Source organism: Ceratotherium simum, chromosome 17 (genome assembly GCF_057802395.1).
Source record: "Ceratotherium simum simum isolate JZ-2026a chromosome 17, ASM5780239v1, whole genome shotgun sequence".
Taxonomy (NCBI): Eukaryota; Metazoa; Chordata; class Mammalia; order Perissodactyla; family Rhinocerotidae; genus Ceratotherium; species Ceratotherium simum.
This window is the reverse complement of record NC_141916.1, coordinates 56362075-56377116: the sequence shown is the minus strand read 5'-3', so window position 1 is coordinate 56377116 and position 15042 is coordinate 56362075. Positions and strand designations below refer to the sequence as shown.

Sequence of the window (15042 nt, the reverse complement as noted above, 5' to 3'; positions counted from 1 at the left end):
TGTCCAGGGAGCCCCGACCCACGCCATGCTCGCTGCACGTGCCAGCTCGGCCCACAGGCTGGGACGCTGGGCTCACTCCCCTAACTCCCAAAGTGAAATAACACTGAGAGGCAGGGTAGGGGTGGCGGGAGGAAGGAGGTGAGGAAACGCCACCATATCCCCTGTAAAAGCAGCCTTGACCCGAGGATGAATTTGAGCCTGTCACAGCCGCCTGCACTGCCAGCGTCTCCACCGCAATCCCGCTCCCGGGGAGAAAGTCTGGGCTGGCGAGTGACGCGTGAACCCAAGGGGTCGGCGAGGATGCAGGCGAAGAACCAAGGGTGGAAGTCTCGGGCCTCCGAGGAAAGGAAGGGGTGGTGTTCCCTGCGCAGGGGGAGAGAGGGGGAGCCAAACCTAATCCCTCCCTCGCCCCCTCCCCTCCCCCTCCCGGACTATTTCCTAGAAAGCTGTATCAGTGTGGCCACGCTCGGCGCAGACACCTCGGGCGGCTTGTCAGCAGATGCAGGGGCGAGGAAGCGGGTTTTTCCTGCGTGGCCTCTGGCCGCGGAGGAACCGCTGGTAGCCCTGCCCCCTGCCTGCAGCAGCCCTTGCCGCTTCGCCGCGTCTCCCAATGGCGTCCGTAGCGCCCCCAAGAACAGGACGGTTTCTGCTCCAGGGTCACATTCTATCACGTCGGAGAAGCCGCCCCCTCCCTCCTAACACCCACCCCTTCCTCTTCTTCCTCTGCACACACATCGGCGGGGGGCGGGGGGCGAGCAGGGGGACGTTGTTCTAGTCGCTTTAATTGGGCTTTTGAAGCTACTTAGAAATGATTAGGAACATATAAATTTCAGGGACATAACCTTTATCTCTGGGTATGCGAGGTTGCTATTTTCTAAAATCGTCCTCCTTATTTTTCACTTAAGGAATCTATTTCTAAATTGTCTGGGCCCACCCCATCTTCAAGTAATCTACCCGTCACCCTGGATCTTAAATATTTGAGCAGGAGTGTTAGGATCAGTTTTGAAGAAGCCAAAGTTGGAGAGTTGTATTTTGGTCTGATACACCTAGAGAATGTGAGAAATTAGAGGGAATAAATAAGAAGCGGTGTTTTTTTGTGGGTTCCCCTATCCGGGGCCCCAGGCATGCGGGGCTGGATGGAGGGAGAGGGCCTCGGAGAGCTAAGGAGAGGGGTGGGGGAGGCGGGGGACCGCGTTTGAAGTTAGGTCGGGCCAGCTGCTGTTCTCCTTAATAACAAGAGGGGAAGGAGGGAGGGAGGGAGAGATTGAAAGGAGGAGGGGAGGGACGAGAGGGGAGGGAAGGGGAGGAGGAACCAGAGAGGGGAGCGAGGCGAGAGGGAGGAGAACTAACTGCCCAGCCAGTTTGCGTCACTGCCTCGCCGAGCAGAGAGAAGAGCGAGCTGGGGAGAGCTAGACCAGTTTGAAGGGGAGGGCAGGCAGAGTTAGCAGCCCCCGAGGCTCTCCTCTCCCACCGCCCATCCCTTTCCTCTCTTCTTCTTCTGCTTCTCTCTCAGCTCTTAACTTTCCCCCGAGAACCCCCTATTTAGCCAAAGGAAGGAGGTAAGGGGAACCCTCTCCCCTCCCCCCTCCAAAAAAATAAAACAAAACTTTTCCAGTCCGGAGAGAGCAGGGGAACGAGTGGGCACCGGATTGGCCATGGAGCTGCTGTGCTGCGAGGTGGACCCGGTCCGCAGGGCTGTGCCGGACGCCAACCTGCTCTACGACGACCGCGTTTTGCAGAATTTGCTCACCATCGAGGAGCGCTACCTTCCCCAGTGCTCCTACTTCAAATGCGTCCAGAAGGACATCCAGCCCTACATGCGCAGGATGGTGGCCACCTGGATGCTGGAGGTAGGTCCGCAGACAGACGCTCTGTCTGTCCCCACCCGGATTCTCGCCCCCTCCCCCGCAGGGACCCTAAAACTGGAAGAGGGCAGTCGCCGCGCTCGCCTCCCAGCTCCTGTGCGCGAGGTTACCCCGCGCCCTTTGGCGAGACGCGTGGCTTCATTTCTGTTCCTTGCAGGATGCAAGATTAACTGGGGGAGGGGGAGAGGAGGGAGGAGGAAAATCTGGGAGAAACGAGGCTGTCCTGGGGCGGGGGTGGGGGAGCATCCCGTGCGCGTGTGCTTGCATGTGGCTGCCTCTTCTTCCCACCCCCATCCCGACCTGTCTTTTGCGAAGCCGCGGCTGCTTTCGGTGCAGTGAAGAAGGGACTAGGAGCGTGGAATCGGGAACCAAAAATAAAAAAACAGCCCCCCAAAAGGCCAGAGCAGATTCGTCCTAGCCTCAGGTCCCCGCATGTGGTCGCGACTCCGCGTTGGCACTTAAGGGGGGAGGGGGAGGGAGGAGGGAGGAGGAGAGAAATGGGGAATTCAGGAGCCCCGGAAGTCATATTGAAGAAACCTGTGTTTTAGGGGAACCCAAAAGAACCACTTCTTTACCCTTGCTCCAAATCTTTGCCGAGCAAGCCGTGTGCCCACGTATGCACAGCTCTGGACCTGCCGTGGTTTCGCCATGTTGCTTTGCAAACTCCGGTTGGAAAGACTGGAAAACGTCGCCCTCTCGCCCTCGCACCCCGTTATTCCGGCCACCCCACTTCTCATAGTGCCCTCTCCCCCCACCCCCACCTCACAAAGGTTACTTACGGTTTGGCTTTCCAGTTTCCTCGGTGCGGAGATTTGGGTGGGGTAGGAAGGGGGGAGGAGGTGTGTGTAGGGGAGATATCGGGGCACCCCTAAAGGAGAGGTCAGCGTCCCCCGGCCTCTCTCCGGCGGCCCCCCGATCCTCGTCTTCCCCCAGCTCGTCACCACGTTCCCCAGTTTCTGCCCTTGTGGGCCGCAGCCGGACACTCCCGCCGCGGCGCTCACCCCTCCAAGTGTCCCCTCGGGATCCAAAGCCCCAGGGGTCGAGATACAGACCTTCCCGGCACCCGAAACCTCCTTTTCGGGAAGCCTGCATCCTCTTTGGGGTTTTCACGCCAAAAGGGCTTTTCTAGGATATTTCCTCGATTTTTAATTATTTTTTGAAACCGTCTCCCCGTGCTCAGACTCCAGCCGCCGAGGCTGCGGCTCTTCCTCCTCTGCGCCCTCCCCCTCTCTTCCCCACCTCTCCCCACCCACCCCCCCAATAGCGGCGCCTGGGCTGCAGGGACCCCTCGGGAGATTTTTTCCAATTGTCGGGAATGATAGAGCAGGGTCTGAGGGTCCGGATGGGACCAAGAAGGGGACCCCCGGAGCTTCCAGAATATTTTTATTGATTTTTTGAAAAGATGACGAAATCCAAAAAAGAGAGTGAGTGAGTTAGAGTGAGCGAAGAAGTGAGGAGCCAAAGGGAGCGTCGCGGAGCCGCGGCGGCTACTGCGCATTTCTTTGCCTCCTGGTTTCGGATCTTGAATTCCCCTCTTTTCTTAGGCTCCTGGGGAAGACCCAAGCACAGATGGGCTATTTAGATTTACCCCAATTTCCTCGTCTTTATTCCTATCACATAGTCTACTCCCCTCCCCCTCCCCACAAAAAAAATTAAATATTTTTTGTTGTTTCCATAGATTATGCTTTTTCTTTTTTTGTCTCTTTTCCTCATACTGTTTTCTCCTGCCCCCCCCCCACGCTTGCCCACTCCCATTGTAGGTCTGTGAGGAACAGAAGTGTGAAGAGGAGGTCTTCCCTTTGGCCATGAATTACCTGGACCGCTTCTTGGCTGGAGTCCCGACTCCTAAGACCCATCTGCAGCTTCTGGGTGCTGTCTGCATGTTCCTGGCCTCCAAGCTCAAGGAGACCATCCCCCTGACGGCAGAAAAGTTGTGCATTTACACTGACAACTCCATCAAGCCTCAGGAGCTGCTGGTAATGACTGTCCCCTTTCTCCCTCCATTTCTGCTCTTCTTTCGTGGCTCTCTCCAGGCCTAATATGCTTCTACTCACCGCTCCCCAAACCAGATTCTTAGGATGCAAAATTACCCCACCACTGGAATTTTCACACTGATGGGAGATGTCTTTTAACATTAGGTTGTGTGTATCCCTACTGTGTGCCGGGCACTGTGCTAAGCACCGAGCCTACATACATGAAGACGATCCTCACCGAGATTTGTTTTGTGGAGATTCATTTGCTGTCGTGTGCGTGTGTGTAGGGGAAGCTTGGAACACAGTGATGATATTTTAATTAAATTCCGATTTTTCAGTCACTGAATTCTGAGAAAATAGTCCAACTTCTTACATGATAGGAATGTGTCGTGGTCTGTCTCCTAAGAACCTAGAGTTGAAAGGTAGTGTCTTACCTATCTATAAAGTCTCGAGGTGACCTGCACATAGTAGCTGTTCACTAAATATCAGCTCAAGGACTTTTGAGCAGAGTCAAAATTTGGCCCTTTACTGGAGGAATCTGAGGCCCTGGTTCCTAGCTCCAGTGGATCTGTGACCTCTGTACAACCACAGGGGTCCTGTCTTGACTCTGGTTTTCTGCCAGCAAACCTTTTTCCCACCCCGTCTAACTTTTTTTTCCCTGCAGCTTCACACTTAAGACGTCGGTGTTGCAGCAGAACTGGAATGGTAGAGCAGCTCCGAGGCCCACCTTCAGTGGTCTGCACACCTTTCTCTGCACTGTTTAAAAAAGGGGCCCCCTCTTCCCACCCCCTCCCCCTCCTTACAGGCAAGGCCTGCACGAAGTCCACAGGGCTGAGAGTGGCTGCTAGAACTGAGCTCTTTGTGAGGGGGCCTTCCTTTCTGGGGCTGTGCTGCCATCTAGTGGCAGACATGTGCAAGGATAGAATTGCCGAGAATGTAGAGAGGGGCATGAATGACTTCACCTTTGAACCACTGCCAGATTTCAGCTGCTTCTGGTTTGGTCTGAGAGGCCCAGAAAGGTGCTTTCTTCTGGGAGATCTGCTTCCTTTAATAATGGGACAAGTGGAGTGGTTTGTACTCACATTAGCCTGTGAGGAGGGAGGGCTAGAATTTTAAGCTATATTTGAAGACCCTGGTTGTTAGTAGTCTATCAGGGGTTTTTTTACCCCACCTTCTGTAAAACGCCAAGGCAGACTTCAAAGCTTGTAAAGAAAAAATTGCTAGAATTGGGAACCAGTTTGCTTTTCATTTGGCTCATTTATTTCAACGTGATAGTGGACTGAGGTATACTTCAGAACAACCCCAATTTTTCCAGGACCAGCCAAGCTCATTTATGTTGCTCCAGACAAACCTGCCTTTTTCCATTCCCTGTCTCTTTATCCCAGAAGTTGGGGTCTGGAGGAGTCCTCGTATTTTATAAATGAGAAAGCTGAAGCCCAGGGAAGGGAGGGATCCCCCCAGACCACACAGCCAGTTAGTGCTGCAGGAGGGGGATGGGGCTTTGGTTGCTGGCTCTGCAAATGGAGAAGAGTCGGGCATCTTGGGGTGAATGGGACAGTGGGGTACACTGCCGCGCTGGTCTCTGCCTCTCATTCTTCTGATGATGATTGATTGATAGGCCTGTTTTCCCTCTGATTGCACATATTTTTAAGGTTTTCTTTTTGACTTCTTTCCCTGTGACCACAATTCCCCCAAAATATCTCCATAAGGCAGAGAAACAAGGTTTTGCACTAGGTGGGCTGTGGGGAGAGGCCCCTGGGGGAGGGGGTTGATTGTTCCAGCATTTGGACTGAGAGATTCCGTGACCTTGGACAAGCACTATCACCTTGCCCAGAATCACGTCTAACTGCAAAATGAGGTTACTCATGGGATTCCGGTCCTTCAGTCACAATGACAAAGGCCTGTGCAACATCTAGGTGAGAGGCTGCTCTCTGGCTGAGTATCATTTCCCCAAGATTTCTGCATTATATGTCGAGGGGAAAGTTTTAACAGCAGAGAGAAAAATGGCACTTTTTGGCACCAACTACAAGCAAGCTAATTGGCTGCCAAGGATTTGGGTCAAGGAACCTTATTTTGAGCTTTATCTGTGTGCATCATTTCTCCATGAGGATTAAAAAGACTATTAATCCAGTGATAGAGACATAGACACTAAATTACTACCAAAGGGCCACAATGACCTTGGCAGTGTCTTACTGTAGGTGCAACCTTCTGGGTGGGCGGGCAACAGCACTGCGTGGAAATCAGGGTGGGTGGGAGTGGGGGAGCTGGAGAGAAAAAGATATATAGAAGAGAGTAGAATCTTGGCAACTGCTACCTGGGCTCTTATTATTTCCCGTGGAGCCTGACGTTTGAAGCATAAGAAGAGCCATCAACAACTTCAAAGCTTTAGGGGCACTTTGACGAATGGGCCCGCCTTACGATCTAGCAGCGTCCTAATGAGCATCATTAAAACTGGTCTGGATCCCAACCCCCAGCTCCAACACCAGGTCGGCCCTCGGGTTTTATACTCTTCTCTTCCTCCCTTCCTCACCAGGAGTGGGAGCTGGTGGTGCTGGGGAAGTTGAAGTGGAACCTGGCAGCCGTCACTCCTCATGACTTCATCGAGCACATCCTCCGCAAGCTGCCCCAGCCCAACGAGAAGTTGTCTCTGATCCGCAAGCACGCACAGACCTTCATTGCTCTGTGTGCCACTGGTAGGAGCAGCCTGGAGCCAGGGGAGGCCCGAGAGCCCTTGGGGGGGTGTTCAAGGGGAGGCCGACTTGGGTACTACCTTGGGTTTGCGGGTTTAGGGAAGGGGTGGTCCCGTCTAATCTAGAGTCCAAGGTTTCATTCCTGGGCTGTTTTTCCTTTACTTTATCTGAGCTGGTATATTCTCTTTCTCTGCTGAACTCATAAATGGTTTATGAGGACAGGTGTGGTAAGGGAAAAAAATTGTGCCTGTTAAAATATTCTTTATGATGTCTAAAGTGCTCTTTGAAGATTATATATACTGCTCTCTGGTTGTGTTTGAATCTTTAATCTTTTGAGGAAAAGGATGGATTGGAGATAAGCCCAAGAGGAAATTTGGGGGGATGGGAGCAAATACAGGTTAAAGGAACACCGTCAAGATAAATGTGCTGCTGCCCTGATAAGTGGTAAGGGAGGCCGAAGGAATTCTTTTTACTGTGGGGCATTTATAGCCTTCTAGCTGTTCCCTCTGCTGGTCCGGGGAGTGAACCCGGCTGGCTTGCAGCAAGGACGCACTTTCTAAGCCTTGGGTCCTGATGCCTTCCCTTCATGCACCTGGGTTGTGATTTGGGTCACAGCCTTTCACGTAGCAATCCCAACTGGCTTTCTCATGTTAAAAGCTTTCCACTCACCATGTTGATCCCACAGTTGATACATAGTTCTTATCGGCCCCTGTTGCTTTGCATTTTCCTAATAAACTAAAGGCAGTGGTTTGATGCTGTCTCATTAAACTGAACTTGGGACAGTTTTCTACTGTTTCTTTCTTGGTAGTGGCCATGGTAGAGACCCTGGAACCTTAATCTTCCGGGAGAGACGTCAGGAGTTCATATTTTCACACTCAGAAATGTTAAGCAAAGAACTGACCGTTTGGGCAGATCTTTCGCCCCCAGGGGGCGGGGGGAGGAGTTCAGCTCAAGTTTGCCAGGAGTGCTTGAATGGCATAGGTGGGACTCAGGGGTTAACTTTTTCCATATCTTGTTACATGTTATTCATGAGTATGTGCAGATGATCATACAATATGCAATAGTGTATATGCTTTGTGTTCACGGTCAAAAGGTCAGGCTTTGCTGCTTATCACTGGATGACCTAGGGCAGGCTGCCTAACTTCTCTGAACCTCAGCTTTTTCTGCAAAACCTGCCTGTTGATACGTGATCCTACAGCATTTTCAGGGTGGTTAGGAAAATGAAAATGAGAAAGAGATGATATGCGATGAAGTACTTTGTAGACCAAGGACTGTGCAGGACGACATGCCTCGGTACTAACTGTGAAAATGCCACTGTCTCCGATTTTAATTTGTTCCAGCTCAGATGGATATGATGGCCTTTCCAGCTGCCCTCATCTGATTCCAGCAGGACCCCTTGCTTTGCCTTCGCTGGTTTGAATGTAGGATTCCAAGCCACCCATGTTTGATTCCAGGGCACAGGTTTCCTTTCGCTGGTTTTGTTTAGTCCTGCCCTTCCAGATCCAGACCGGGCCTCACGGCTTGCGTCTGTGCCTTGTGCCCCTTTAGGGGAGAGTTAGCTGCCCTTCCTGCAGCCCTGGGGGACGATTCTTCAGAGCCCCCATGGATCTTTGCTGCCTTTTAGACAGTAGCCATTCTTTTGCTTCCTCCCTTCTTCTGCTGTCTGGCCTGGGCCTGAGAGGTCAGTCCCTCATTGACTTTTCATTTTGTCTCCCAGGCCTGGCTGTTCCCTTCCTCTCTGTTGTCATGATTCACTCTGGGGGAGGGGTCAACCAGTCTTTTTCTCTGGCCCTAGGACAGCTGACCCCCGACCCGCAGCTCGGCCGTTGCCCAGCTGTTGATGGCCAGAGTTCTGCTTTGACCTTGTCTCTTGACTGACAGATCTTTTGGGGTCTGTCTGCCCGTTCCTCCTCTCTGATCTCTGATTGGAGTAGGGATGGTGGGTAGAAATACCCAGGCATAGGCAGATCCCCAGATTCTGTAAAGGTCCATTTTCTAAAATTGGGGATCCCATCCCCCACTCTTGGCCTTCTTGCCCAGATCCTTGGGGTGGCAGCCAACTTTGGGGCCAGAGTAGGGAGCCTGGGATTCAAGGACTGAGGACAGAGGTCTGAGGGGAGGCAGAGGAAGTCGTGAAGACTGCCTTTTGGGAGCCTTGAGCTAGCTTTGGGCAGGAGGTGGGGAAGGATGGGAGAAAGCACATCTCTAACCAAATGAAAACCACATGCCAAGTACTAGCTCAGCCGTGGACTGGTCAGAGCAGAGGGAGGCTCTCAGAAGCTTCCTGGGTCTAGAAAGGATGGGCCTGGCTCTCAAGGCATTTCTTTCCTGACCTGCACTTGAGCTTGGATGAATGACTGAGTCACGTCGAGTCACCACTGCATGGAGGTTTACAGCAGTCGGCCTGACAGAATGAAAGTCAAGGGCTGTTTTTCTTGGAGGAAGCACCTTCCAGTTAGATGAGATTCCACATTCTGGGGCCAGGGTGTGACGGCTGGGTGAGGGCTGTCCTGCAGGTAGCGGGGGTGGGGTAACTGAGGACCAGAAGTAGGCAACACCAAGACCCTCCAGCCTGTTCCTTAAGCCTCGTGCCCTCTCCTGTCCCCCCAGTCCTGGATAGTCTGCCGTGGAGCTGAAGCAGCAGCTGCAGCCAGGGTCTTGGAGCCCCACAGTGGGTCCGGGGAGATGGTAGCCGGGCTGTGGGGCTAGTTTATGGGAAAAGCTGGTTGTGAAAGAGCTGGCTGTGGTTCTGCCGTCCGTGTGGAGAGCGTATGTGTGTGTGAAAGGGGAAGAGAGCGGGAGAGCACAGAGAGCAGCGGGGAGGGTAGTGGAGCGTCAGTTTTCCTCTCGGGGCTTGAGGATGAGATGGTGGTGAGACGAGAGGTGCCCCCGTTCCCTTCCCTGCACAGCCCCAAATGGCTTCTGGGAGCGAGACTGCCTCCAACTGCCTGGCACCCCTCTGCGGGCTGGTCCTGGTCAGTGGAGGCCTTGAGGGTGAGGGGGCGACCTTTATAACTACCAGCTCCTGGTACTCCCTTTCCTAGAGCTTTTGATGCCCGGGAAGCAGAACTGAGCCTTAGTGTTCCCCTGGCTGTAGCTCTGATGGTAGAGCCCCTCAGGTCTGCAGATGAGGAAAGAAGACCACCGGAGATGACTCAGGATTGCGCTCTGGCGTTGGGAGATTCTTGATGCATGATATCATGCTCAACAGATGATTCCAGTTAGTCTAGAAGGGCCAGTGGCGTTGAGTTTGAGCTTGGTGCGGGGGTGGGGAGGAGGTGCTTAGCTCCCTGCCCCTGGCCACCGCCGTCTCCCCTTTTTGCCCAGGAGCCCCACCTCAAGATGCTGTACTTCGCTCTTGTGCCACACAGACCAGTCCTGGGCTCCCCACCCAGGGCCTGAGCCCCAGAGACAATGACAACTCATGTGCTCTCCAGGTCCTCCTGGCTTTACCTAAAGGTGTTTCCTGACTTTTCATCCCCAGGTGGTGGTCAGACAGTGGTGGCCCAGAGAGGGTAGATGACTTGGTCCTTGACTCAGAAAGGGAGGTTTGCCTCAGTGGTTGTCAGGAAGGAAGAATTGAAACCGCCTTTCCATCTGTGAGCCTCTGAGCTGCCTCTATGGCTGAGAGGTCACGGGGCTGAGGTGAAGTGGTGTGTGGAACCGGGAGTCTTGGTTTTTCTGTGAGTGCGCCCCGTGGGGACAGGCAGTGTGAGGAGGGCTATCTCATTTCCTATCTGGCTGGAGATGAATGAGGAGCAGGCTGCTTGCTGTTCTCCAGCCATCTCCCCCCCTCCACCTCCCCTGAGGCCTTAGGAGTGAAATGGCCTCAGCTGTCAAGGACAGGGCGTGCTGAACCTATTCTGGGGGTGGCAGATGAGATGCGTGCTGCTGACGTCATTTGTTGGCCAATGAGCACCCAGGGTTCTGGCCTTTTAAACTTCCACCTGACTGCAGGTTGGGGGGGGGGAGAGAGGGGGAAATGCCTGACTGGGGCTTCCCTATTTGTCTTCAGCCTCAGAACAAGTGTCTCTCGCCCCCTAGTGGTGAGCAAAAGCAAAGCACTCGTACACTAGGCCTTGCCACTGGAGCCAAAACAAGCAGGGCTGGACTCACCTCATAGGGCCGGGTAATCCATGGTCTTAAACCCGTCTAGCTCAGAACTCTTTCTTCCGTGAAATCTTACCAAGAAGGGCAGGTGCCAAGTTGATGACTATCGAGCACTTCTCACGGCCAGATTAAGGAGCCCAGCGGGGCCCCGAGGAGCTGCTCTGGTGGTGAACAGCTCGTGCTTGCTGGTGCCATGGCTAGGACTGAGACCTGCCTCTGACTCCTGAGCCAGGGCTCTTTCCTCCACTTCTGATAGGAAAGACGACCTTGTCTTCCTTGGTGGGATGTGGGAGGTGACCTTGAGGAGCTAGTCACCTTCTGGTGAGTTATAAAGAGCACTGGATCCAGAGTCCAGAAGACTCGATCTTAACCCCAGGCCCAGCATTAGACATTAGACAAGTCTCTTAACCTCTCAAGATTTCATTGATTCACCTGTCAAAGGAAGTGTTTTGAAAGAGATGAATTTGGAGTTGTTTTTTATTAATACCTCACCATCACTACCACGGGGATGAGCACACAGCACCCGAGGTGCCTGTGCTCATCTGTAGAGCTGGGATCCCCCTAGAGTGTGCCCCTTGCCTCCACCTCCTCATTAGGAGGGAGGAGGTCATGCAGAGGCTTCTAGTGTGTGGGCGTTGTTCTTGCCTCTGGATGAATATGGGGTACCCTGGGAAGAGAGTTGCCAACTTCTGACTTTCACTCATTGCATGCTTGTGAGCTCTTTCCATTCTCCTGTGGGACCTCGGTTTCTCCCACTCCTGACAGACCAGCAGGAGGCTTTGGGGACTCAATGAGGTCATTTCTGGGACACACACATGATTGACAGTGGAGGATTCTCCAGGCAGCCCAGAGCTCTCATTCTTCCTGGCCTCGGCATGCTTGGCCTGCTCTCAGCATCTGCCTGCAGTCCAGGGATGCTGGGCACCTTTCTCCTCACCCCTGCAGATGCTGAACAGAATCTCCAGCAGTCAGAGTTGCCCATCACAAGCCCATAGGAAGTTCCAGTGGTAAGAATAGGGATGGTGGTGACGATGATGGTGGTGGTGGTGGCTGATGTTTATTGCTTACTACGAGCCAGGCACTGTACTTTTACATGGATTATTTTAGTCAGAACAACCCTGTGAGGTGGGTATCATTATCCTTACTTGAAGGGGGGAAAACGGAGGCTCAGAGAGCTCAGTTAACTTGCCCATCTTCACACAGCTGGTAGGTAGTGGGACGTCAGCCTCCACGCACTGCACCTTCTGATTCTTGGACCTTCTTGACTCTGCTGTCTAAATCCTTGCCAGCTCCTGGGAGAGTCCTCCTAGGTATCCCCAATGCTCCTGTCCACTTGAGCACCTCCTTTCTTTAAGTTTCTTGAGAAGTTGCCCATGTAATACGTACCTAGCCATTTAGGACGCACCATGCTGCGTTGTATTACTGTGTTTTATATCTTGGGGGAGTTATCCGTGCTGCCCGGCACAGGGAGGAACACGTTGTAATAACTCAGTCTGGATGGGTCCCTGGTCAGTTAACTGCCTGTCATTCTGCTGCAGGAGGAGGGCTCTCAGGAAGTCACAAACATCTCTCCTTTCCAGGTGGGCAACTGAGGGTGGAAATAAACCCTCACCCCTGAGTGTGCCTTCTGCACCAAGATGCAGCTTACTGGCATTTTTGACCAAGAGATGTAGAGATTTGAGAGGTTTTTAGTTGGTTTTTATTTGCTAAAATAAAATAATATTAAAAGAAAATTTTACGAACATATTAGTATTTCCCCCTCCTAATGGTAGGAAATTTTACGAACATTTTCTGCGTATCCTCCCAGTTCATCCATATGCATGTGTATATATGTATTTATATATTTATGGAAGATTGCAATCTTGATCATAGCAAGCGTGCATGAAGTTTTGATTTTTCTGCCCCCTTCTCTCAAGTGGATATCATGAGCATCTCTCAATATGGTTACGCAGCCAAAGTTTAAGGTTTCCAGGAATGGCTGAACGGGTTGGGTGGAAATTTCCACGGGTGAGTGTAGAAGTTGGCTAAATAGAGCTAGTACAAGGACACGACCCTTCAGATGTTTCATTCTGGTGTTTTCCTCTCTGCTGTTTCCCCTACCAGCAGAGAGGGGGTGTCCCTGCAAGTGGTGGTGGGGCAGCCGCTGATGCCCTGCAGAACTAGCACTGCTCTGTGAGGACAGATGCCTTGTGACTGCTGGCTGGTGGAAGCCATGCTATTTCTATTGTCTCGTACTTGTGCTTTTTCTTAGGACTCATTCTTATTCCAGATCCTTAAGTAAAAGCAAATTAGAGCTGGAAGGCACCTGGGAGATTAGTCAGCCTACTGTCTTCCAGCTTTTTACTTAAACCCTGAAGGAAGAAATACATTTTATAACACAACTCAGGATACTCATAAGGGTACGTCAAACTGATACAAAAGTTTCTCAAAACAATACCTACTCTTACTATATGCATTACTTCCTGATACTTTCTATCCTATTCTGTTCAATTAAACAACAGAAAATGCTGGTCACGACCGACAAATGAACTTCATGGCCCGTTAATGAGTTGCAACTGGAAGTTTTAAAACTGCTGATGTAACTCATGTAACCCCTTTTTAGACAAACGGAATTCCCAGGCTTGGAGGGACGAAGTGACTTGCCCAGGGTCTTGCAGTGTGGACCTGGCTTTAGTGCTAGTGTCGCCTCCTGTCTGACTAACTCGGAGGAGCTGGGCAGTTGCCCAGGGTTCTAGAGAAGACACTGGTCTGCTGCTCTGTGGGCAGCGGAGGAGTGGCACAGGGGCTGGCCCAGCTTCTAGCAGCTCTTTTTCTCTTGCCACTGGAGCACTCTGCCCAGTGTGTGCCCCTCTGAGCTGCCAAGAGGCAGCCATGTTCATGCACACAGTGCTCCCCAATTCTGGGGGCAGCGGACAATGTCCCCAGGGGAACTCCCCTCAGCAGTATCTTAGCAAAGCAAGAAGGGAGGTAGAGTCCTTCTGGGCAACTCTAGCACCTGCTGCACCCCAGGACCACCCATATAAATTCCCTGGCTTCCAGAAGTTAATTAATTTGCTAAAAATAGGAGTTGGTTTTGCATGCAGTGGAACAGCAAAGTTACCCATGTGTGAGGTGTGCTTCCTGGTCTGAGGCCTGGGGCAGAGATGCCCTTCCCTGCCTGATGCTCCCACCGTGGGCCCAGGGCCATGGGCTGGCTGCCTCGTCTGCATTATGAATGTCACAGGGGGAAGCTAACGAGGTTATTGGGCAGAGAAACACTCTCCTGTGACCCCATGTGGAAGAGACCTACAGCAGAGCAGGAGGCAGAGAGGCCGGCTTTGTCACTGGCCACGGGGATGGAGAAGGCCCTGGAGGGGTTAGTGCACAGCAGGTTGTGGGTGGAACGCCACAATATACATCCCTCAAGAGGTAGAAATGTGAATGGGCTAAGGAGAGAAAGCCAAGGAGCAAGACAGACAGACGGCCAGGCCTGCTCTGTTATGGGATTCAGCGGAGATGGGAGGGAAGGCATGTGCATGGTTCTGTGATCAAGTGGGGTTTCTAAGAACACCACCGACGTGATGGTGTCGTCCATGGAATATATTGTTATAACAGGAAGAAGGAGAAATATTAGGTTGAACTGTTTTTGTAGCTTCAACCTAATATTTATGCTATAATGTGAAAGGTGACCCGTGTCTTCCCTCCGCACCCTGCCTCCCGACCCCCTTCCACTTCCACATACAGTAAATTCACTGGAGTATGCTGAAACTAGAAAGAGCGTACTGCGGAAGACTGGCTCCACTCCAGGACTGTTAGGATGAGTGATGACACTACAGCCTCTTTAATATATCAGCTCAGGGCAGGGGTGAGGGCACTTTAAACCCTCAGAAGTCTCGGATCCTCACCCACAACATTAGGATAATAATTGTGTGCACTTTATGTGGTTGATGTGTGGCTTAAATGGGACGTAACGTGTAAGGTACTGTATGTGTTGGTAGGTGGTACCTGTTAGCAGCACTAACAGGAGTAAGGTGTGGGTTTCCTTATCTCCCCTTGATGGATGGAGCAGTGGCTGATCTTGCTCACCAGCCCCTTTTGGGGAGTGCTCAGAAGAAATTGGATGTTTGGTCTCCCAAGCTGAGCCGTCTAGTGCATAAGGGCATTCTCTGTATTTGCTCTTGGAGAAATGGAAATGGAGGGAGTTTGAGCCCCTCAAATTTATCCTCATTTTGCACTTCTCTCTAGCAAACTACTCTTTTTTTTTTTTTCCAGCAAGAAAATGGGATTTTCAGGCCCAAGAGCCATAAAATCTAAACCAGCTCATCCATCTGGTTAGGGTGCAGTGGTTAATCTTGGGTACTTGATTAAATTCCTGTTCTCTCTCTAATGTTCTGAGGTCCTTGGCATTGGGCTAGAAGTTGGGAA

General features: G+C 52.1%; 1 protein-coding gene across 1 annotated transcript in view; it reads left to right on the top strand.

Annotated features, from left to right (window-relative positions):
• The first annotated feature begins 1372 nt into the window (after nt 1–1372).
• CCND2 (cyclin D2) overlaps nt 1373–15042 on the top strand; it is a 29599-nt gene continuing 15929 nt past the window's right edge. Inside the window, exons 1-3 of the mRNA XM_004438753.3 lie at nt 1373–1850; nt 3626–3841; nt 6372–6531. Of these exons, the coding sequence (XP_004438810.1) occupies nt 1656–1850; nt 3626–3841; nt 6372–6531 (571 nt within the window). The 5' untranslated portion in view covers nt 1373–1655. The remainder of the gene's footprint in view (nt 1851–3625; nt 3842–6371; nt 6532–15042) is intronic.